This window comes from Lactuca virosa, chromosome 2 (genome assembly GCF_052849685.1).
Source record: "Lactuca virosa cultivar CGN04683 chromosome 2, Lactuca_virosa_CGN04683_v6, whole genome shotgun sequence".
NCBI lineage: Eukaryota > Viridiplantae > Streptophyta > Magnoliopsida > Asterales > Asteraceae > Lactuca > Lactuca virosa.
This window is the reverse complement of record NC_136427.1, coordinates 50,171,541-50,195,832: the sequence shown is the minus strand read 5'-3', so window position 1 is coordinate 50,195,832 and position 24,292 is coordinate 50,171,541. Positions and strand designations below refer to the sequence as shown.

The 24,292-nt window shown below is 37.4% G+C and overlaps 1 protein-coding gene and 1 pseudogene across 1 annotated transcript; one reads left to right on the top strand and one right to left on the bottom strand.

Annotated features, from left to right (window-relative positions):
* Positions 1–8,954: 8,954 nt before the first annotated feature.
* LOC145157429 (ras-related protein Rab11C-like) lies at positions 8,955–10,003 on the bottom strand (annotated as a pseudogene).
* A 384-nt stretch (positions 10,004–10,387) lies between these two features.
* Positions 10,388–12,229, top strand: LOC145156340 (C2H2 and C2HC zinc fingers superfamily protein). The gene is made up of 5 exons (XM_079075754.1): positions 10,388–10,589; positions 10,681–10,742; positions 11,117–11,198; positions 11,349–11,420; positions 11,967–12,229. The coding sequence occupies exons 1-5, from the start codon at positions 10,457–10,459 to the stop codon at positions 12,074–12,076; spliced, it is 459 nt and encodes a 152-aa protein (XP_078931880.1). The 5' UTR covers positions 10,388–10,456; the 3' UTR covers positions 12,077–12,229.
* Positions 12,230–24,292: the final 12,063 nt, after the last annotated feature.

Genomic DNA, 24,292 nt, shown 5'->3' with positions numbered 1-24,292 from the left:
TATATATATATATATATATATATATATATATAAGTTAACATGTTTGGATGTTCAAAAATATAATATATAATTTTACATCTAACACAAGTATAAGAACATTTAGTATGATAAAGCCAATTTTTTTTCTAGTTTTTGGTCTTTTTACGTCTCTAACCGGTAAAAATTTAGTTGTAAACTATATAAAGTTTATATTTACCTTTTTATGGAGGTTAAGTCACGCTAACCCTTTTTATTTAAAACAACATATTTTAGGTTAAAACTCACAAAATTGTACCATAACCTAGTCATGACCATTTTTGCTAGAAAAACACATATAGTGTTCATAAAAAACATAGTTTTGTGGTTTTGTTTTTATGACCCTCTTTATATGGCATTTATACTCATTTTTCATAGTTTTGCATTTTAAACAACACACCACATATAAATGTTCATGTAACTAGATAATAACATTATTTCATGCAAATAATACTTTTACACAATATGAAGAAAATGCATGCATAACAACTTGTGTTATTATTTAAGTTTACTTGTATCCCCCCCCCCCCCCTAAAACTTGGAAAAATCGAAAATGAAGGGGTATGAACTCACACTGAGTGGATTTCTTAGTGGATAAAGAGGTACAGTTGAAGGTTTTCAAGCTTAGAACAACTGAAGATGCTTGAAGAACACTTAAAGATGGAATTACCCTATGGATATTAACACATATTAATGTGTGTAATTGTAACAAACTAGTATTTTTATGTGTAGAATCACTAGATTTATGGAGAAAAGCTTCCCAAAAGTTGAAGAACCAACTTGTGGAGAATTAACCTTGAAAGAACTTGAGTTGTTCTTGAAGAAGAAGAAGAAGAAGAAGAAGAAGAAGAAGAAGAAGAAGAAGAAGAAGATGAATAAAGAAGAATGAAGAAGAGTGAAGAAGATGGAGTGGGGGGGATCTTCGGCCGTAACTTTTAAGGAGGGAGGGGAGGGTGGTGGGGTGGGGTGGGTAGGGGGTATGGGGGACATGGATTAGACTAGTTGTATAATACCTCATGGGTCATGTATTTGTAAAGAAGATGTTAGTATAAATTGGGGGACATCCTAGTTTCTAGTGAGTTTTTATAAAAAAAAGTCAAACCTTTATAAAAACTTGGCATTTATATATAAAAAAAGTGGTATTTTTATAAAGGAATATGGTATAAATGATGCATAAATATTTGATTTGAATTACAAAAATTCAAATTATTATAAAATTCATTATTATCAAAAATAATAATACATTACATGAAAGTTAGGTTGACTTCCTAAATTCTTTTCGTTAAAAGTTGGGTGTTTAGGCCGGGTATAGAATATGTCGCGTTTGGTGACGAATTCACCAAAATTTTGTATATGTAACCATTGATATGAAATTGTCATGTAATGTAAGGTTTATAAACTCCACTACGTTGTGTTACGAATATTTTTTATACCCAAATTGTCACACCCTCAAACCGGAACGACGGAAACGTTCGAGGGCGGAGGACGTCATGTACAGTATCACAACAATTGTATAATAGTAATCAAAGTAAACACAATCATTACATTGATAAAGTATAGTTTTTACATCTGTTCATAACATAGTTTGTATGACAACAAAAGTGTATGGCAAAAACTAAAAGACATGACTGTATAAAGCTCCGTCTTCTCAAAACCTGTAATGTACCTGTTTACTGATTCCCTGAGAATACAAGTGATTTTGAAAGTGTATCAACATTTAAGTTGGTGAGTTCATAACCATTTTGTTTTAGAAGTTTGTCTTGATTTCTTGAAAATGATAGTGTGTTCCTCCAGAAAATCCAATATTTTATGTAGTAAATGTAATGTAATCTTAGGCCTTAAGACCAAAATGTGTGTATGTTAGTGTACTCTGTAGTAATAAACTAATATACTTGTAGTTTTATTAGTGAATAAAACTGTATAAATGTGTGTTTTTCTTGTAATGTATACCTTGTACTAGAAAATAGTGTAGCATAGCAGTGTTTGTATGAAAGCTCTTTGCGTGTATGTCTGGAATCCACCAGCTGTAGTGTAAGATAGTGTACTGTAGTCTTATTATTATTAAATAAAACCCTTGAAGCAGTGTATGTCTCGTAAACAATTGTTTTAGTTGATACTTCTTGTGAGTTTCTTATAACCATGCTAAAATGACTAGTGGCATGCACGACGTTCTTCAGGCATCAGAATGTTATGACATTTGTCACCCCAGACTTGTCGGTCTAGCTGTTACAAGCAGCTCAGATGCGGGATTGTCAGTCTCGTATAGATCTATACACAAGTTCACGCTCTCCCTCAAGAAGACTCTGATTATAATTTTAGGACTTTAACCTGTACTCGAGTGGGTACAATGAAGTAGTGTCTCACAATCCTGTATTAACTAGTTTACGTATAGTGTTATAGTGTTCCCTTATACTGGAAAATATATATGTATTACCTTGCAGTAGTGTACTTGTAATGTAAAATAGTTATACTTAAATAATTATTTTAGCAGTGTATCCATGAAATAGTGAAATAGTGTATCCTTGAAATAGTGAATTAGTGTGTATATTCCATAAACTATACTTGTTATAGTTTATTACTTATTCCTGTATAGTGTTCTTGAACTAGTAAAATAGTGTAGTGTTTCCCAAAATATACCTATTATAGTTTAATTGTATGTTCTGTATGATAAAAACCATTGTAATTTAACAGTTTGTATAAAATGGTAATAAAAATGTTTGTGGAAATACCTCTTTTGCCCGACACATTACAAAAGGGTTAACAATATAGTGAAATATATTTTATACTCATATATATATATATATATATATATATATATATATATATATATATATATATATATTGATAGCATGCAGTAGTTAAAAACAGTCTTGAAGTAGTTGCAAATGGTTTGATATGGTTCGAAATCGTTTGTATATTTACACAAGATTCCTTGTGTTTTACTTGTATCCCCCCCCCCCCCCATAAAACAATGAAAAATAGTGAAAACGTATGGGTATGAAGTCACTTCGAATGTACGTTCTCGTTTGGATACGAAGTGGTAGCGATGATCCTTGGGTTAAAACCTGCGTGAGTAGTCGTATACTAATAATAATTATACATGATATCGTATTTAAATTAATAAGATATTACTTTAAATAATAAATAATAATTTAAAGTGTTAGACAACACTTAATTATGTAAACAATACTTACAAAAAGTCTTAGGAATTATTTGAAGGTATTCTAGGCGTTTTCGGTGTGCTTGGGAGTTTCCGGTGTAAGCTTGAAGATTTGAAGATTGTTCTTGGTGTTCTTGGGGAAATTATGAAAATCTTGGTAAAATCCCTTGACGATATGATGATTTCATATGTTAGTTGAGAGGATTTTGGATGAGTTTTGAGAGCAAATTAAGAGTGTTTTCGGTTTAGAAAGTGAGAAATGAAGTATGTTTGCGGCTGAATATATATATATATATATATATATATATATATATATATATATATATATATATATATAACATTTTATGACAAGTTCCGTACTAAAGAAAAAAAAGAATAGTGTTGTAACATTTTATTTGATTACTTGCTATATATGTATATTTATTTACAGCATGGTAAAACATGATAAAGAAGCAACAAATGACCGTTCCTCTCTCATAAACAAAGGTTTGTTCAATTGTTTGGTTCGGTTTGTATTTGTTAATGCATTATGGTGTACTTTATAAACATCAATCACTCATTATCACATCAATACATCTTGCTCAAGTTTTTTATAACCAAATCTTAGGTTTTCTGTATGATTTTTATTGCTCAATTACTTTGGATGCAATTCTCAAGATTTTTATTGTTTACTATATTGATTCTTTGGAACCTAATCACACTACAAACAAAATTAAATTTAGTGGTACAATTTTTTAGTGGCACAAATTTTTTTATGCCACTATATTAGTTTTTTAGTGGTAATTACCTTTTTGTGCCACTATATCTTAGGCAAATCGGTTACCTACATCCCTAAAATTTCATTCCCGCTTTTGATTCCCGCTCCCATAATTTTAGTTCCCGCTATACCTAATTCACAATTTCATATTCCCCTAAATACCTCAAATACCTTTTCATCTCCAAAACCTAAATTGCTTGAATGGAAAACGTAAATCGCTCAAATGTTCCCACTTTCCCTAACTCCTCCGTGCTCCGGAGCTCTGACCTGCACTCATGGTCGACTAAAGGTGTCATAGCTGCACTTCGTTGCTTAACTTTGAATGTACTGTATGTGTTTGTTTTCTCTTTTACTTATTTCAGGCTACTCCCTTTACTTTTCTTTATTATCTTTGATTACTCATCGTTGGACATATTTTAGATTGTTGATATGGAACCTTGTTCTCCAAAGCTCCAATCCTTGTGTATTAATGAATGCTTATTTTTTTGGTTGTTTTTGTAAGATAATGATTGAACGATTACATGGATTAAAGAAATGTGTGTTAATGGCAGCAGAAGAGGCTTCATCACCTTGGGCACTTGAAAGTTAAACAGGAAATATACTCAACATGGATCAGTTCATCCAAAAAAATCTTATAAAGCTTTGCTAATCCAAATGTTAGGTAGTGGATCATATTTTCTCTTGAGATTCTAGTATTATTCTTTATTTAATTTGGTAAAAGAAAATATAACTTTGAGATGCATTACTTGACAGATGAGCAGGGGACAACTCATAGAGGATCTAATGCATCAAAAGGTATAATAGAAATTATAATAAAAAATATTATTTGTAATCTAGTGCATCAAATGGTGTAATAAGAAATTATAATAAAAAATGTCTCTTAAAAAATAAAACAAAATAGTGTAATTAGCTTAAAATGGAGTCCAGGGAAAACCAAAGAGAATAATATTTGAGTTATACATGAGAGATGTGGTCATATGGGTGGTTTTAAAAGAACTATTTTACATATTATAACAACTATTTTTAGATATAGGACTAATAAAAAGAAGAAAATATAAACTAATGTGTCATTATGTTTTATTATTTTAATTAAATTTAATAATGATTCATGCTTTTACTTATTTTCATATGTAATCTTATCTATTTGCAGGTGTTACACTATTTTTTGGATCAAGAGTGTAGAATTATGGTTTGGTTAACTTCATGGTATTACTCCACGGCTTGCACAATTGAAGAAGTTACACTATTTAGTTTCTTATTTCTTCCCCGACAAATATTTAGTTTGATGTTATTATCTTTTGAGTACTAGCATAACATTTAAAATATTGTTATTAGACAAGTTTAAATTGAAGTAATGATATTGTATTTTCCATTTATTATCTATTATTATTTTATATACCATATAAAATTAAATAAAATTGAACCTAATTTATTAATATGATATTTTTTTTGTTAAAAATATCACTAAAAATTAAAATAATATTTATAGTAGTAGTTAAATAGTGGCATAAAAATAGTGCCACTAAAGTCAGCAAGTTTTGTAGTGGCATAATAGAAAAGTGCCACTAAAACCCAATAAGGCTGCAACGACACAACCAAAAAGTGCCAGTACGGTCTTTAGTGACAACGCTTTTAGTGGCACTTTTTCTTTGCGTCGTTGTTTGCCCTAGGGGTCTTTAGTGGCACTTTTTCGGTTTTTAGTGGCACTTTTTTTGTACCACTACATGTTATTTTATTTGTAGTGTTAATTCTTCTTTTGCAATATAAACAGTTTTTCAATGGAGTTAGTAAAATTTAATTTGGTTTGTAGTAATATCTAGTATGTTATAATTATATGTGATTCAAATGTAAATCACATGTAATTCACATATGAATTACATGTGATTCACATGTAATTCACGTATAATTACATGTGATTCACATATAAATCACATATGAATCACATGTGATTCACATGTAAATCACATATGAATCACATGTAATTCACATATGAGTTACATGTGATTCACATGTAATTCACATGTGATAACATGTAATTCACGTATGAATTACATGTGATTCACATATAAATCACAAGTAATTCACATATGAATTATATGTGATTTACATGTAAATCACATGTAATTAACATATGAATTACATGTGATTCACATATAAATTACATGTGATTCATATGTAATTCACATATAAATTACATGTGATTCATATGTAAATCACATGTAACTCACATATGAATTACATGTGATTCACATGTAAATCACATACGTATTTTTGTGAGTGTTTTTGCATTAATCATTTTTATTTTTTAATTTTCTTGTAGGTTTGAAAGAAATTGTGGTGAATATTGAAGAGGTGAAAAATGATAAATTGAAGAAGATATGTAAATATTGACACGAAGACGCTTTGAAATTTTGTAGCATTTTTTTGTTTTTTATATCTTATTTTGTACCGAATAAAATACTTATTTTATTGTGTTTATAGATTAGTAAATAAAATAAGTTTTTCTTATGATTTCCTTACAAATATTATAGTATATGAAATATACATATATGCATTTGTAAAAATATGCATATATGTACCTAAAATGTTGATTTTTTTGGTTAAAAAATTATAATATTTTTTAAATATTATAGTTTTTTTTAAGTTTTATTGATTTTTAAATACTTTTAAAAAATTGTAGTTTTTAAAAAAAAAATTCAATTTTTTTTTCAAAAATTCATGTTTTCTATAACACAATTAAAAAATCTGCATTTTTTAAAAAAAAAATTGAAAAATACTATTTTTTTAAATCCGAAAATTTGAATTATTACGTAACTTTTTAGACATTTCTATTAATATTTCCAATAACACAAAAAATTAAACATTAAATGAGATTGATAAGATTACAACCATACCCTTAATGAATTAGTTTTGATCCAACGCTCCACTTTTAGTTCTCGGGTTCTCGGAAAACTATGAGTTCTCAACCGATCTCACCCTTATATATATATATATATATATATATATATATATATATATATATATATATATATATATATATATATATATATCAAGCAGTTCGGTCGGTTATCCGCAGAGATACCTAAGTATCCAAACAAAAACCGACCCGTTGATATCCAGTTTTTTCGGTTTCGGTTTTTTCCAGTTTCGATTTTTTTCGTTTTTGGTTTTTTTGGTTTCGGCTCGGTTTTTCGATTTTACGATTTTTTTTGCACACCCCTACTATATACATATACTAGGTTAAAACCCGTATGCTACATGAGTGATAAATTAACATAACTTACATTTTAGTAATAAAAATTAAAGAAATAGCAACATAATATCATTTGTCTAATGTTGAATGCATGATTTTATGAAAACTAAAAAATCAAATAAAAATGTAGTGCATTGTTATTTCTGAATATATAAAAAACCTCACCATACATATCTATTACCCATATTTTAGTAAAAGTACTAACACATATCAATATAACTACAAAGAGCTCTATATTAATAAAAAAGACAAAGAAACTCCTATAAACACCTACCAGACAAATAAAAAAAAAACATATGGTAAATCAGTGTCAAAGCAAACTCTCATGTGCAAAATAACAATTATGGCATTCATTTCCATCTTAGGGCAATAACCTATAAAATTAAATTCTAAATTTAATTGATAAAATCATATGCAAGGTCTTGAATGTGGAGAAAAAGAGAACCATGAATTTATTGACATAAACCCACCTTGGTATAATTAATTAAAATTAGCAATATATATATATATATATATATATATATATATATATATATATATATATATATATATATGATGCAACCGTATTAGGTTGATTAAAATACATACTAAATACTAAGGGGACATGAACACACTCACATACATACACACTATTCTTCTTGCAGATGGTAGTTATAAGCTTCAGCATTTGAATGTTCCTTGTGTTTACTGGTGAGAACTTGTGTTTATAAGGCAATTTTGATAATAGTGAATAAGCACAAAGAATGAAACTCAGCAGCAACAAAGAAAAACTCAAGGGCCAATCTATGTAGCTTCATTTTGTAAAAATAATTTAATCACCGTAGAACATTTTCATCTCACACACAAAAAAAAAAAGCTAAAAAATTCTCCGCTACAATGTAAGAGAAATTTTTAAGAAATGGTCTATGTGCAACATTTTTGTCACAAACAAAAGAATTTTAAAAAATAATTTTTTTTTCAAAAATAAAAAAGATTAACAACCAAATGATTCCATTTATAGCATTGTACTTAGAAAGTACATTGTTATAATTGGGAGTAATCAAGGAACCTGATGCATTTTAATGTCGAAAAAATAGTTTATTCTATAAAACAATCCAGGAAATCGACACATGAAATGATTAATAGGAAGTTGGTAGGTTAAGTTAAATTAACTTTGGAAGCCAACATTTTATCTTCCTTTTTCAATTAAATGAGCATATACATATGATTAACAAAAAGCACAACCATATCATAAAATTTTATTGGAGCAAAGTAAATAATGCCCACATATAAGATAACACTACAATATTTCATCACAAACAAAATAATTATAAAAAATAAGATTTTGAGAGGAATAAAAGAAAGATTAAGAACTAAACGATGCCAATTATGGCATTATACTTAGAAAGTATATTGTTATAACATGCACAAACCTTCAAATAAAAAATAACATTCACATCAAATTCGCAGGAAAATGGGCAACAATTCATGAAAAATATTTAGTAAAAACATTTTTTTTGAAAGTACAATGCAATTAAATTGTCATTTCAAAAAAAAATTGAAAAAAGTTGGCATCACACCTGACCTGCTAACAATAGACATCAAAAGACCACAACTTCAGGAAGCAAGCCAATATCACATATTCCCATTCCACTCAAATGATTCCAATTACCTTTTTACCCTTGGGCAATCTGATAGTATTCTACAAGGTCAAAAGAAGGTTTTTCTTGATTACAAAAAGAAAACAAAAAAAGAAATCTTTAGCTTTACCTCATCAAATATGTTTCAACTCAAGTTGAATAGCAACCTCTATTTGTATTATTATTCCCAGATGAATCAGCGAGGTGGTTCCTTGACCAGGTAAAGGGGTAGGACCTGATGCTTCTTGAGCTGCTAATGCTTTCTTGCTAACGATATGATATATATCTGTCAAAATAGTTTGAAATATTTTCTCAACATTATGTGCTTCAAGTGCTGATGTTTTAAGAAATGAAAGCCCTTCTTTTTCAGTGAGAGATTGGCCATCTTGTTCAGCCACTATTCGGAGATGATTCAGATCAAAATTGTTTTCGGCCATCATTATCAAAATTTTGGAGTCTGTGTGGTCTCTTAACTCACGCAACCATCTTTGAATGTTATCAAAGGTTTGGCTCTTGGTTATGTCATACACCAGAAGAGCTCCAACTGCACCTCTGTAGTATGCACCCGTTATCGCTCTGTACCTTTCTTGCCCTATTGTATCCCAAATTTGTGCCTTTACTGTCTTTCCATCAACTTGTTTTCATGTCATTTAGTCAAATCTTGGTGAAATATGAACTCATAACACCCCTACACATTCTTTCATACACTTGGTGTGCCAATTTGGATTGGATACTTTAGATACTTGACATGTATTATTAGACAGGAGTAATTCCTAATTAGTCGGTATATTAGCAGAAACTGTTTATCGGATCATAGGTTTTTTAAGTTCAAAAGAGAAATCAACAGGAAAAAGAAGGAAATTTAGACCTGAAGAGTTCTAGTAGCAAACTCAACTCCAATCCAATTTAGCAAACTAACCTGAAGAAGATGAAGTCTTCGGGCTTATAAGAAGAAGAATCCACCGATTAACCTGAAGTATGAAGCAATGATTATCTTAAAGTTGATACAAACAACAACTAAACCGAGTAAAATGAGAAAGATGTGCCAAAGGTGAAAGCGAAGAGCGTAATTATGTAAAGGGGAATTCCTGATTTCAGAAAATTGAAAACGAAGAGCGTAATTGATGGTACCAGAAGATGTATGTAGCTAGAAAAAAGATGGATGTGGATAATTTCCGAGATTTAGGGAGATCTACCATTTTAGGATTTCAAAATTTGAATCCAAAATCTAATTTGGGAAGTAATAGTAGATATGCGAGATTAGGGGAGAAGAACGCAAAAATGTTATTTTCGGAACTTCACATAGAAACTTTCAGCGGGAAAATTCAATTGGGAGGGGCTAATAGAATGTCACCCGACAAAATTGCTCTTATTTATTAGATTAGGGGATTTATCATTTTGTTATAATTCTGTTTTGACATCGAAAACCGGAACGACAGCCGTAACGAGGACCAATATATACATTTGGTTTGGATTTAATTTTGTATAATATTTCAGTTTCGGGTTAGGTCCGAATCTCGGACCACGAGGGCCGAATACTAGACCATCATGACCAAATTAATTTGCAGGTTTTTTTTTTTTTTTCCTTAAATCCGGTTTCTTTTATTTTTGTGAGGATTGGGGTTTGGCCGGAGGGGAAACAAAGGAGAGGAATGCCGCTGGGTAAGTACTACTGTGACTACTGCGATAAGCAGTTTCAGGACACCCCTTTCCACCGGAAACGCCACCTTCAGGGCCTTCTCCACCAGAAAGCCAAAGCTCTCTGGTACGCCTCCATACCACGAGGTTTCCTCTCTCTCTCTCTCTCTCTCTCTCACACACACACACACATGCTAAAATCGTATCGTACGATTTCATGTTTTCTTCTAATTTACAGATCCCAATCAAGTATCCCTACAATCATCAACTGTTGGACTCTGCCATCGCTTCATCCGAACGGTAATCGCTTCGCTCCTTTGTTTTCCACAGATTTTATGAACTTTCAAATCGGCGTTTAGTTCTTTTTGGGTTAATTTCATAATGTGAAAGTACCATGAATGAAATTTCTGGTGGCGACATGCTAGCAGCGTTTGTTTAATGATCTTAATCGAGATTTACACATTCATTATTGTAAAAAGTTTCATAGTCGTCAAAATTGATATATAGATTTCCAGATATTGAGAAAAAAATATTCACCTAATGAAACATTGTAGCCCTACATTTGAACAATACCTGTATCATCATCATCATCATCATCATAACTTTCATTCATTGATTGTTTTTAGTTTCACTTTCTCTTGGTATTCTGATGAATTCCAACTTTCTATTTGCAGGGTTCATGCCCATATGGTGATTCATGTAAATATGTTCATCCCAATCAAAACCTTCCAAACATGAACATGCAGGGTTTTGCAGGTGAATACTTGTTCCTTTATAGGGTTTCTTTTAAATTTTTACTCCCCATTGTCTATTGTTCTAGTAAAATAAACAACAAGTATAGTAGTAGTACATAGCATTAGATTTGAACCTTTTTAATCGTAATATTGAATCTAATCTCTTCTTCAGTTACAAATAGCATTGAAACTCAATTGCCAAGTTTCCCAGGGAGTCAGTCCATTGAAAGATCCTCACTCTCAGGTAAGTATTGCTAATCAACTGTTAGCTGAGAAAAAAAACTTATTTTTATCGTGTTTGGTAACATTTACATACTTTTATAGTGTTGTATGCATTTAATCATTACAAAAACAGTTGAAGGCTTTAATCGTATAAAGTTGTATAACTATGTTGTGTTTTTCTGTATTTTGTCCTTCTATGCGAACTAAGCTGCAAAATTTTGTGTGATCACCTTTCTTTTCTAGAGATAAATACACATACATACATATGTATGTATATGTATATGCATGTAGACACACATACATACATAACCTCTCAAGAATGTAGACCCAACCGAAATTGGGTAGTAAAGACATGGTTTCTAGGGCTATTTTCACTGAGGATTTGGAGGGCATTTACGTCTTTTGCACCAACTAGAGCTCATGAGCGAGTTGCTCCACTTTTTTTGTTAGAACGAAAAATTGTAGTTTCTGTCTCATTGACATTAGTCATTGTTTCGTAGGCTATGCCACACAGGCTAAACCCTAAACCCTAAACCCTAAATTTGTTTTGTATACCTTGTGTTTGCAGGCGGCATGGTAGTAGATAGGATGGGTGTTATGCTTGGAAATTTACCTCCATCGTTAAGACCACCACCAGAAGGTGGATATCCACCTCTTCCATTTGTAGATTGGGGATAGGTTTGTGTTTTATCATTTAAATACTTAATTTTGTTGTATATGAATGATCAAATACTTGATAGTTAATACATGCACATTATCAAGTTGATTGGAGTATGATAAACTATTGGTTTTGTTTATTGGGTAAAATACAGAAAAACCTTTGTACTTTCATCGTTTTATTGCTTATTTATTTTTCGTAGTGAGCGAACCAATACATACATAAAAAACAATTTTCTAGGTTCTCTGAAAAATAAAGAAAAGCACGACCTAGTTTTACTATTTTATTGATACAACCATTGAACTATTATTATTAAAAATATAAAATTTCACGATTGGTTCTTGTGGTTAACAAAAAGTCGCACGCTAAGTTTCTTATGAGTTTCAATTTCTTGCATGGTTGGTCTCTAACGCATGCAAAATGTTTTTTATATCCTTATTATTATTTTTAAATATTTTTCTTTTACTTATTTACAATTTTGGATTAATATTGTAATCAATTAACTTTTATGATGGAACATATTAAAATCCAAATAATTATGTAAATAAAAGTTAATTGACTCAGTAGGATTCAATATATTGTAAAAAAAGTTAATCAAACAGTATGTCGATTGTTTGATTTTAATATTGATATTTCAGTCGACATACTTTAATATGTTCATGGTAGAAATGAATTTATGATGGAACATATTAAAATCCAAATAATAGAAATGATTTTATGATGGAACATAATAAAATCAAACAATATGCCGACTGAAAGATCCATATTAAAATCAAACAGTATGTCTGACTGAAAAATTAATTGATTATTAATTATGTAAATAAAAGTTAATTGACTCCATTGTCATTTCTACAAATATTAATTAATTATTTGGCGAATACGATTACATGCCTTTAAAATAATACAGTATGTCGACTTAGAGATCCAACATTACGATGGTTAGACTCAAACGAGAGCTGCGTAATAGCGTCAAATCAGGCAATCTAAAACTATTTAATTTTGGGAGCATGCAATCTAACGTACTTGTTGAATAACTAATTAATATTAATATAGGTTCTAAGCAGCAAGTAACAAGCAATCCCCTAGACTATAAGACATCTTAAGTATTAGACAATTCTAACCGGTGATTCCTAAAAAGATCCATGGCCCACATACTAGCATGCATTTCTCACATTTCATACATCAACAAAGATAACAAATATAAATATTTTGGGAATCACTTTCCTTTATGAGCTTTGAGTGACTGTACACATCGCATTCTTTCCATTTGTATAATTTTTTTATGAAAAGATTTATTAGTTACTCAGATCCGTAGTTTGAGTCTGGAATCACATAAATGTTCATCCAGTTCGCTCAAACCAGGGCTCTGATACCAACTTGACATGTCCCGATTTTCAAACCAAAATTTTCAATTTTATTTATTAAAACATATCAGAGTGTAATTTACATTATGCAAAAACATGTTGCGAATGCACGTGTGTACAGTCGAACCTTGCCCTTCTCACGAATCGATGAATTTCCTGAAAAGCATTCATAAACAACTGGGTAAGCGCTAGGTTTAGTGAATTCCCCAGAATATCATCTACCACAATACATATACATGCATACAAACGGGCCCTACCCAAGCTACATAATGGGCCCCACCCAACATACATAACGGGCCCACCCAAAACTATATGAAGGGCCCCGTCGGACATACATAACTCTACATAGAGACTACACCTTATGTTCTACTAATATAGGCACATAGAAGGTATACTATCGACTCTACTCTACTAGCTCCTATGTCCTAACATACATGGATATATATTGTAACACATAGTATAGTAAGGTAACTCACCTGGATAGTTTCTCAAAAGATTAACAGCTTTCTAGGCGATCACACTGGCGGTCAATGCATCTAACTAGTATTAACCTATAACATTACAATTTATTAGCCCCTATAGGAATCTGGTAATGAAATGTTAGATCTTTCACTAATCCCAGTTAATACTGAGAGTTCTATCAAATAAGGATCGACCAGGCAAGACAGTTGAGATGCAAGATCATTTCGGCATATAGCTTTTCTGAAATCCAACAACCAAGCCAACATGACCATTCTAGACACCTCTCCTGTAACGCCCGATTCCTAGGGTAAATTCCTTTAAATTCTAAATGTTTAATTATTTTGCAAAGGTGGCTATTACGCAGGGCATAATTAAGGTACACAGGGCGTACCTTGTCGATACTTGGATACGGGGTTTTCCCCCTGGTACGCTGGGCGTACCTAGAGTACGCAAGGCGTACTCGAGTCAGGGGAAAACCCTAAAATTTAGGGTTTGGACCCTATTTAAGGACCTTATAACCTCAAGGCCTCTTTTATTATCAATCTTCTTCGTCCCAAAGCAGTTCCCTCGAAACCCTAGCCCCTTTTTAGAGAGTATTGAGCCTTTGTGCGTTTTGGTGTGGTTTGATGCATTTTAAAGAAAAAAGAACCCTTTGGAGAAGCACTTGTTGACTTGAAGCTTGTAGATCCAAAATTTACTCACCTTGACCATTCTTTTGGAGGTATAAAGTCTCAACCTTGTTGATTCATTTCTTAGATTTAGTTAGTTTAGGGTTTTTGGCATATTTTGGTCCCTTGGTTTGATTCATGTGAGTATAAGATATTCCAGAAGCTTAGGTTAGTAGATTTTGATGCTTTTGAGGTCTATAATACATAAAAATAGCATCTTGATGGATTTAGCTCAACCATGCATGAGTTGGTGGTCATAATATGAAGTTAGAATGTTAGAAATGGGTGTTGGGCCTCTTTGAGCCATGCAAAGGCATCAAGTTGATGACTTTATCATTTAAAACGTTTCCCAAGAGGAAGATATGTGATTTGGACGTTTGGACTTAATGCATTAAGTGCTTAATGTGAGTTTTAGTCATCAAGGGAGTACGTTGGGCGTAAACTAGCGTACGCTCAGCGTAATACAAGTTAGCCCCATTTCCCCTTCGTTGTTGAAGCTTGTACGTTGGGCTTAAGAGGGTGGTACACCTAGCGTACTCACAAAAAGAATTTTAGGCCTTAGGTCTTCATTGGTTTGGGCCATTGTTGGGCCTTAAGTCTTTATATGTTTGGGCCATGATTAGATGGGTCAAATAAGAAAAGGGTAAAATGGTCTTTTACCCTTAGCATGTTAGATTATGATCTGGACCTTTTATTATGGGTTATTACCCTGATTATTTATTAGAGTTAATTTTGGATATGTTCAGTGTGAGGAGCCGTAATAGCAGTAGCTCAAGAGTGTGAATTGTTCATCTTTAAATTGAGGTGAGTCTCTTCACTATACTTGTGGGTCGAAGGCACCAATGACGTCCCACTGAATTATGTTGTAGGATAGTAGTGGTCTTCGTGACTGTAACATCCCAAAACTACAGATAAAATTTTGTTTTTAATTTCATTCAAATCACACGACACTAATATCAAAATAGTCAAAAGAGTATCATAGTAACATGTTATCAGAGTACAAATTCCCAAAATCACTAGGTGAGGAAATCATAGGGTGATGTGGTGCGATCAGGCCGGGCCCTTCCCCTTTGAACTGGTAGTACCTGAAACATAAACTGAAGACTGTAAGCACAAAGCTTAGGGAGTTTCCCCAAAATACCACATACTAAACAAACATACTGCCAAGCATATCTGGGTGCTTGTCTACCCCTTCGGTCTATTTCAACCAGATACTATCAAATATATATGGGTGCTTGCCTACCCCTTCGGTCTATTTCAACCGGATACTATCAAACATATCTGGGTGCTTGCAATCCCCTTCGGTCTATTTCAACCGAATACCGGACCTATTTCACCCATACTACTACCACATAATATCATAACATGAATCACAGAGTCATCAAACAAATACAGGTATAACTGACAATTGTCACAAAGACAATCATCATACTACATCATAAACTAGTGGGCTAACATTGGTACCTTCAACCCATAGATACTACGAAGGAAGACTCACCTCAGACTGAAGATATTAAATCGCACTCGCAAAATCCTCTTCCTAACGCACAAGCATAAAATCCTAATTAGAAATTATGCCACATTCTAACTCGAAAGTCCAAACCCTAATTCTTGTCTTAAGGAAAAAAGGGCTTTTTTTACCCTTGCCTCATTGCCCCCCCCCCCCCCCCCTCCAAGGCCCAAATCCATACAAAGTCCAAAAAGGCTTCCAAGCCCAACTATAAGGCCTCTAAGGCCCAATATGGCCCAAGAACACCTAACATCGCCTTAGGCCCAAAAATATCTTGCTACAACAGGTGGGCATGAGGACCAACCTAAACAAGTCCAAAAGCCCAACACTAATCGACCCCAAAAGTCATCTAAGCCAAACTATAAGGCCTCTGAGCCCTTGTTGTGCTGCCACTGCACCTTAACCAACTCAATAACCTTGTTCCTCAAGGTCTTCGTCTTCATGTCGAGGATCGCTACAGGTCTCTCAATTTAGTTCAGGCGGTCGTCCACTTGAATGACCTCCAACGGAACCACTGCGGAATCATCAACCAAACATTTCCACAACTACGAGACGTGAAAAGTACTGTGAATCTGACTGAGTTCCTCCAGAAGATCCAACTGATACGCTATCCTGCCCACCCAAGCTATAACCCTGAAATGATCGATATACTTGGGGCCCATTTTGCCCCGCTTCCTGAATCGAAAGACACATTTCCAAAGTGACACCTTCAGGAGAACCATGTCCCCAACCTGAAACTCCAAGTCTGATCGGCGCTTGTCGGCATAGCTTTTCTACCGACTCTGATCTGTTTGAAGTCTACTACGAACCTGCTGAATAATTCGGTAGTCTTGAGTACCACCTCGATACTCCCCATGACTCGTGGACCGACCTCACCCAACATATCGGGGTCTATCATTTCCTCCCATAGGGAATCTCAAAAGGAGGTCGATCGATGCTGGCATGATAGCTATTGTTATATGAAAATTCTGCTAATGGAAGATACGTATCCCAGCTACCGCCGAAGTCCATAACACACGCGCGCGCAGCATATCCTCCAATGTTTGGATGGTTCGCTTGCTCTGACCATCCGTCTGCGGGGGAAAGCCGTGCTGAAATGCAGACGAGTACCCAAATCCTCGTGAAACCTCTTTCAAAACCTGGAAGTAAACCTGACATCCCTGTCTGACACCACCGAAACCGGCACCCCATGCCGTGCTACAATCTCCCTAATATAAATGTCCGCTAACTTCTCCACATAGATACTCTCCTGAATTGGAATAAAGTGCGCGCTCTTGGCCAATCGATCCACGATGACCCAAATCGAATCCACTATGTGCGCTATCCGAGGCAGCTTCATAATAAAATCCATGGTAATCCCTTCCCATTTCCAAACGGGAATGTCTAACGGCTGTGTAACATCCCAAAAATATGGTCAGAAAATTTCATTTTTAAATCATTAGTGAAAGCCATCATAATAAACCATTTCATATATAAACACGACTGTTATATCAAATCATAGTATAATCTCCAAAACATATTCTTTTTATCAGAGTAAAACATCCCAGGCTAAACAACAATGGTGTGTGCCATGCGATCACCCCGAGCTCCTTCCTCCGCTACCGGAAGTACCTGAAATCAAAACTGAAAACCGTAAGCATGAAGCTTAGTGAGTTCCCCAACCTTCCACATACCACATACATAACCACATACTGGGCCCCCGCCCGCTGCATCGGGACTTGCCCAGCATCGGACTAGCTCTGGCATCGGGCCCCGCTCTGTATACAGATCTGTCTTTTTTAGGCCCCGCCTGTCTTCGGGCCCCGCCCGCTAAACATATACAACACATAATCATAGCACATAACACGTAAGCTAAACCTACTCTATTGTATTCCGGTACTAAGGCCTCGCCTATCTTGGGCCCCGCCCCTATCCTGCTACTAGTGAGTCATGGAACCCCGTCCATGCTCCTGCTGATAGTGAGATACGGACCCCCGCCCACACTCACCTCTCTCCTACCTCGGGCCTCGCCCCTGCTCTACTACTAATGAGATACAGAACCCCGTCCATACTCTGCTAATGATGAGATACGGGACCTCGCCCACACTCACCTCCCTACCAGGCTCATACAAGTATCACAAAGACAACAAGTATAAACTATCATGCAAACATTCCTCGGGCTCCCACCCGGCATCGGACCTTGGTCCGGAATAACATACTAGCATACAGTGCCTAGGGCTAACCCCCGAGTCTTCCTATTCATAAACTACATGGGCTGGCATTGTGGCCGTAGACCCATTCACACAGTCAGGAGACTCACCTCGCACTGTTGAAGACTGGCTGAAACCTCTGGCTGCTATCCGACAATTCCCTGAACCGCTGCTCCCCTAGCTTCCCAAGCTACCAATACCAACATAACACTTAGTCCCAAAAATGCCCTCTAGAAGTCAATCTAAGTCAACTCTGGTCAAAGTCAAAGTCAACGGTCCATGGTCAAAGTCAACACTTCTAGGTTGACCTGGCTCGCCGAGTTAGTCAACCAACTCGTCGAGTTCCTATTCTTTCATCTGTTCCCAACCCCGACTCTACTCGTCGAGTCTAGCAAGAACTCGACGAGTTCCCCTTCAACATAACATCGGGACTATCTTCATTTGGCTCGCCGAGTTCATCCTTGAACTCGTCGAGTCCATCTTCATCACATGAGTGTGACTAGTCTGTGACTCGCCGAGTTGTATGAGAAAATCGTCGAGTTCGTCTTCATAGGTTGGGAGATTGCCTTAGACTTGCCGAGTTCCTCTTTGAACTCGTCGAGTACGATGATCTCCAGGTCCCCTAAGAACCCAGACTGGCCGAGCCCCTTTCCAACTCAACTCATACTCTTCAACAGAAGGATTTTGGGGCAAGAACACGGTCTGACTCGCCGAGTCCCATAAGTGACTCGTCGAGTCACTCAATGTCCAATTCTATTTAGACGATCTCAGCCGAGCACAAGGCATCCAGGACCTAGATCTAACCTTCAAGGGTCGAAATAACACGCAAAGCCTCTGCCTTTACATCCATGCATGGCCCTTTTTGCTCAAAAGGCCATAACAACCTCTCAAACCTTGCATGGGGAGTTCTAATGGCATAAAGCTTGCACCTCTATGCCATAACAGCCCTTAATGGTGCTAGATCTGAAAACACAAGCCCTTGGGACGTCCATTCCTCTCATGCTAGGGTTCTTGGACCAAAAACCCCCAAAAGTGACAAAGAAGAGATCTATGAAACCACAAGTCAAGGTAGAAACTTGATTACCAGAAAGTGATGAAGATGAAACAAACTTCTTGGATCTACCACCTTCTCCTTGAACCTCTAACCTCCTTCTCCTTCCTCTAGTCTCCAAGAACACTCTAAATCCTTCAATAATGACTCACACACTCAAAGAGAACACTAGGGTTTCGTGGGTTAGGCTCTGGACAATGGAGGCTACAAATGAGGCTGATAGAATGAGAATGAGATGCTTAAATAGGGTACCAAGTCCCGAGATTAGGGTTTCCCAACCCATACCAGACTCGCTGAGTCAGTCCCCCGACTCGTCGAGTCGGCCACTTAATCCGCGACACGGAACTCGCTCCTACTCGTCGAGTTCCTCCCTGGACTCGACGAGTTGACTCCTTGACTTAGGGTTTTCCTTTCTTTTCTTGGTCTGTTGGATTAGGGGTGTTACAACTCTCCCCCACTTAAACTAGACTTCGTCCTCGAAGTCCGCCACGGCCCACTACTCCGCAATCTCTCATCTTAATCTCCGCATACCTTGTCGGCTCGGTCCAATCCTCGAAGGACCGCTTTTGTTGGCCTTCCGACCAGTCTTCTTGAGCGAAATGCTATACCTTGAAGGTATCTATATGAGAACCACTGAATCACTACAAACCTCGAGTACATTGCCCTTACCCAATCGACAATCCTGTCGGTACGCTCTGAGTACTTACGCTGGACATCCAAGGGCTTCACTCCTTTTTCCAGCGCGGTCACAGGCCTTCCCGAGGCAACTTCCATAAGCAATAACCTTCTCTATCTCTGCGTAGAACCAACCCTGTGCTATGCTAAATCTCCAGTCACTCCGAATGTTGGTTCCTCCACTGTCAACTATTGAATGCTTCCTCTTCTCACACCTCAATGCTGAACGTCCAACTCAGCGGCTGGATCAGATAATCCTTCGAGTAAAAGATTCGTTCCTGCAACGGTTAGACTCAGACAAGAGCTGCGCAACAGAATCAAATCCTTCCCTCTGAGATTATTTAATCCTGCTGTCAGTGGCTTAGCACCTCTCAGTCAACTAACTACTCCCTGCACGAATCCTCTTGTCGCTGCCCCTGTCTGAGGATTCTGCTGTCTCTTATCCACTAAACCGAGACAACCCTGGTCCCAACTGATCTGCTATTAACTGCGTTACCGGACTCCCACCGGTTACTACACCCAAACTCAGACTCTCAGTCGCTCCCAGCGACTTCCAAAGAATCTTCAGCTATCTAAAACTGTCCTATCTGTCTTCCATAGGTAACGGGGCCTCCCAGGTCCTAAATTATCTATCCTCTATCTAGAATACCGGATTACACCCGGTTACAAAACCACTGACCACTCTCTCAGTCGCTCCCAGCGACCTCCGTATAAAACTTCAGCTACCGAAACTACTTTATCCACTCTGCCACTCATGGCCCTATAGATCCTAAAATTCCCGATCCTGTATCTTAACCCTAAGGTCTCTACCAGGTCCCACCCGCACTGCTATAATCACACGGGCCTCGCCCACGTGTCTCACCCCCAAACTATATCTCGGAGTGGCCTCCCCCACAGGTCTCACCTTTCTAGGGCTATGCTGGACCAACTCCTTCCTGAAACTCAACGAACTATTCTTCCTCGACCTCTATCCGGCTAACTAGGAGATACGGGCCTCGCCCACACTCCGCTAACTAGGAGATACGGGCCCCCACCCACACTCCTCTAACTAAACTGCTAATGAATGCTACGACTATCCCGCAGTCTTACAACACTTCCCCACACTGTCTAATTGCTGACTACCAGCCTGGATACATCCCACAACCAACACTCCACAGTCTAACATCCTGATTAACTCGCGTGCTACTGGGAAAACATCAACCTGGTTTCCTAAACCAGTCCTCTACTACTGCGAATACATGAACTCAATGTCGGGATGTTTCTCAAACTCTCGACTTCCTTGCTGCTCTATCCAAACGGCTACCTCGACTGCTTTCCTTATCAGCAAGGATGTGAACACATCCAAATTGCACTCCTAGCTCAGCTTCTGACTACTGGGATAGTACTCCCCCACTTCGATTCAACTAGATTCCTACAGCTCCCAGCTTGGAAAGGATTCTCAATCCTTCTCTCCATCTAATGGTCGATCCGCTGACAACCGATACTTACTATTGCTGGTGCTCCAAAACTAATCAATCCCAAATCTGAACCACTCTCGAAGATTAACAGAACACTTCTCGAGCCCCACTCACACCTGCTGCCGTGACTGCATCCTGGGAACCGGCTCAAAAAGGGGGGGTACTAATATGAACTACCGCCCGAAAATCCATGGTATGCAGATGGCATATGATCCGAACACGAACAGAAATAAAATTCTAACATACATTCACTAACATAGATGCAATACCATAACAATATAATCATGAATAAAAATTGACAGGAAGGCAAAAGATACACACATGCAATGTCCGGTGCTGCTCGCGTCTCCACTGTAGACAACTGAAAAGCCCTGCTCCCCACCGCAGGTGCCTCTGCTCGGCCCTGACGGCCGTCGGTGATCCTCAAGGTCGCAGGGGCACGTACCATCACTTGTCCTGCTGGAAACAAACTCGGACACTAGGCCTTCTTGTAGCCCCTCTAACTGCAATGGAAACATATCAGGTCTGATCCCTGAGTGGTGGTAGCTGTACAATCCCTGCTGAAATGACTAGTCCGACCGCACTTGAAGCAGCCAGAATCACCACCACTACCACCCCTGCACGCACCCTCGTGCGTCCTGCCACACTTGCCACAACGACTGCGACCCTGATAATCCCTCGATCTCCCATCCGACCCCCTTGGGTCTCTTGCCTGAATCTGCGGCTATCGGGACCTCCTCCGACTTCCTCTTCCTGAGGTGCTCCAGATCGATCTCTCTCTTCATGGCCCGAGCAATCATATCCTCCAGGGTCTTGCAGCTGGACCTGCTCACAAACTCCCTGATGTCACTCCTCAGCATCTCGTGATATCGGGCCTTCTTCATATCCTCGTCCGCGACATACTGCGGAACAAGATGAGCCCTCTCCCTGAACTTGGCGGTGATCTCCGCCACTGACTCTGTAGTCTGCAGCAAATACTGAAACTCTCGTGCTAACTGTTGCACCTCAATCACTGGTGCAAACTCGGCCCTGAACCTGGTCGAGAAGTCACTCCATGTCATTGCGTCCAATGCGGCATCATCCCCCATGGCATGACCAACCTCCTCCCACCAATCCCGTGCTCTGTCCTTCAGAAGACAGGAGGCAAGTCGGACCTTGTCCCCCTCGGGACATCAGCTCGTACGGAAAGCGTTGGCAACATCGGCCAACCACCTGCCGCTAGCGATGAGGTCCTTGGCCCCATGGTAATCCGGAGCTCCAGAAGCTCTAAACTCTCGGAAAGTCAGCGAACGCGCTCCCATCATGGCCATTATCTCAGTATGAAAAACTCCCAGCTTCTCATTCAGAAGCTCCAAAACGCCCTCCTTGACCGAACCAAAGATCACAGGAGTCTGGTCTAGAATACTGCGCGTAACCTCAGCTGAAATACATCTCTCATCCGCTTCTCGAGCTGCTCGGCTCCTGAACCTGAGCCTGATCCCTCTCCGGCGCCTGATCCGCCCACTGGTCTCTCACGCAACGTCACCATGCTGCAAACATGCCATAACAACCATCAGAATACACATCACTAACGAGGGATCACACACGCACTACTAGTTCCCTGGTTTTATCTTAGCCCTTCTCGAATCGAGTACAGATCCTCTGCTTTCAGTAGTATGGGCCTCTACTACCTTCCACATCTATCCGTACTTAATTTCCTCAAGAATTGCCTCGACTACACCAAGTCCCTTTCAATGCTACTATCACTGCTCCCAGCACTACTCTCATCCTAGGCTTGCCCTAGAGTATCCTCTAACTCGCTATCTGCCTTCAGCTGCATAAGAAGTTCATGTTACCTCTCCCTAACTAACTCGCGAATGTCATTACATATCACTCAGACTAGATAATTCTTCGAATGAGAGATCCTACCCTACAACGGTTGGACTCAGACAAGAGCTGGGGAATAGGGCTAGACCTAACCTTCTGAAATTATTTAGTCCTTGCAATATGTAACTTAACATATTCGTTCACTAGTTAGTTAGAGATAACTAGAACTCCTAATAGCACAAATCAAGCAGCATTCGGACATTGGGAAAACTAACCACATAATCCAATCAAGTTGTTCTATCCTCTAATCAGGAATCTGTACTAGCATGCAACACATAAAGCTCATACACATATAATAGGCACATAAGGCATCCTCCTAGATCAGCGTGCAGTTCTCATAAGCATATCATAACATAACAAACATGTATGGGTAATTGGGAGAACTTACTTGAGCTCGGCTGATTGCATGCACCACACCCTTTTCTCTGTTCAAAGTCCTTTTCTCTTTTAAAAACTATTTTGTTTTTCTCAAAGCTTGTTTTTATAAAAATGATTTTCTTTTGAAAATTTTCTCATACCAATTCCTCAGTTTGAGTTCAAACACACCTGAGAGCATGTCTGAATCCCTCAAACTAAGGCTCTGATACCAACTTGTAACATCCCAAAAATACGGTCCGAAAATTTCATTTTTAAATCATTAGTGAAAGCCATCATAATCAGCCATTTCATATATAAACAAGACTGTTATATCAAATCAGAGTATAATCTCCAAAACATATTCTTTTTATCAGAGTAAAACATCCCAGGCTAAACAACAATGGTGTGTGCCATGCGATCACCCCGAGCTCCTTCCTCCGCTACCGGAAGTACCTGAAATCAAAACTGAAAACCGTAAGCACGAAGCTTAGTGAGTTCCCCAACCTACCACATACCACATACATAACCACATACTGGGCCCCCGCCCGCTGCATCGGGACTTGCCCGACATCGGACTAGCTCCGGCATCGGGCCCCGCCCGACATCAGTCCCCGCCTGGCATCGAGCCCCGCTCGGT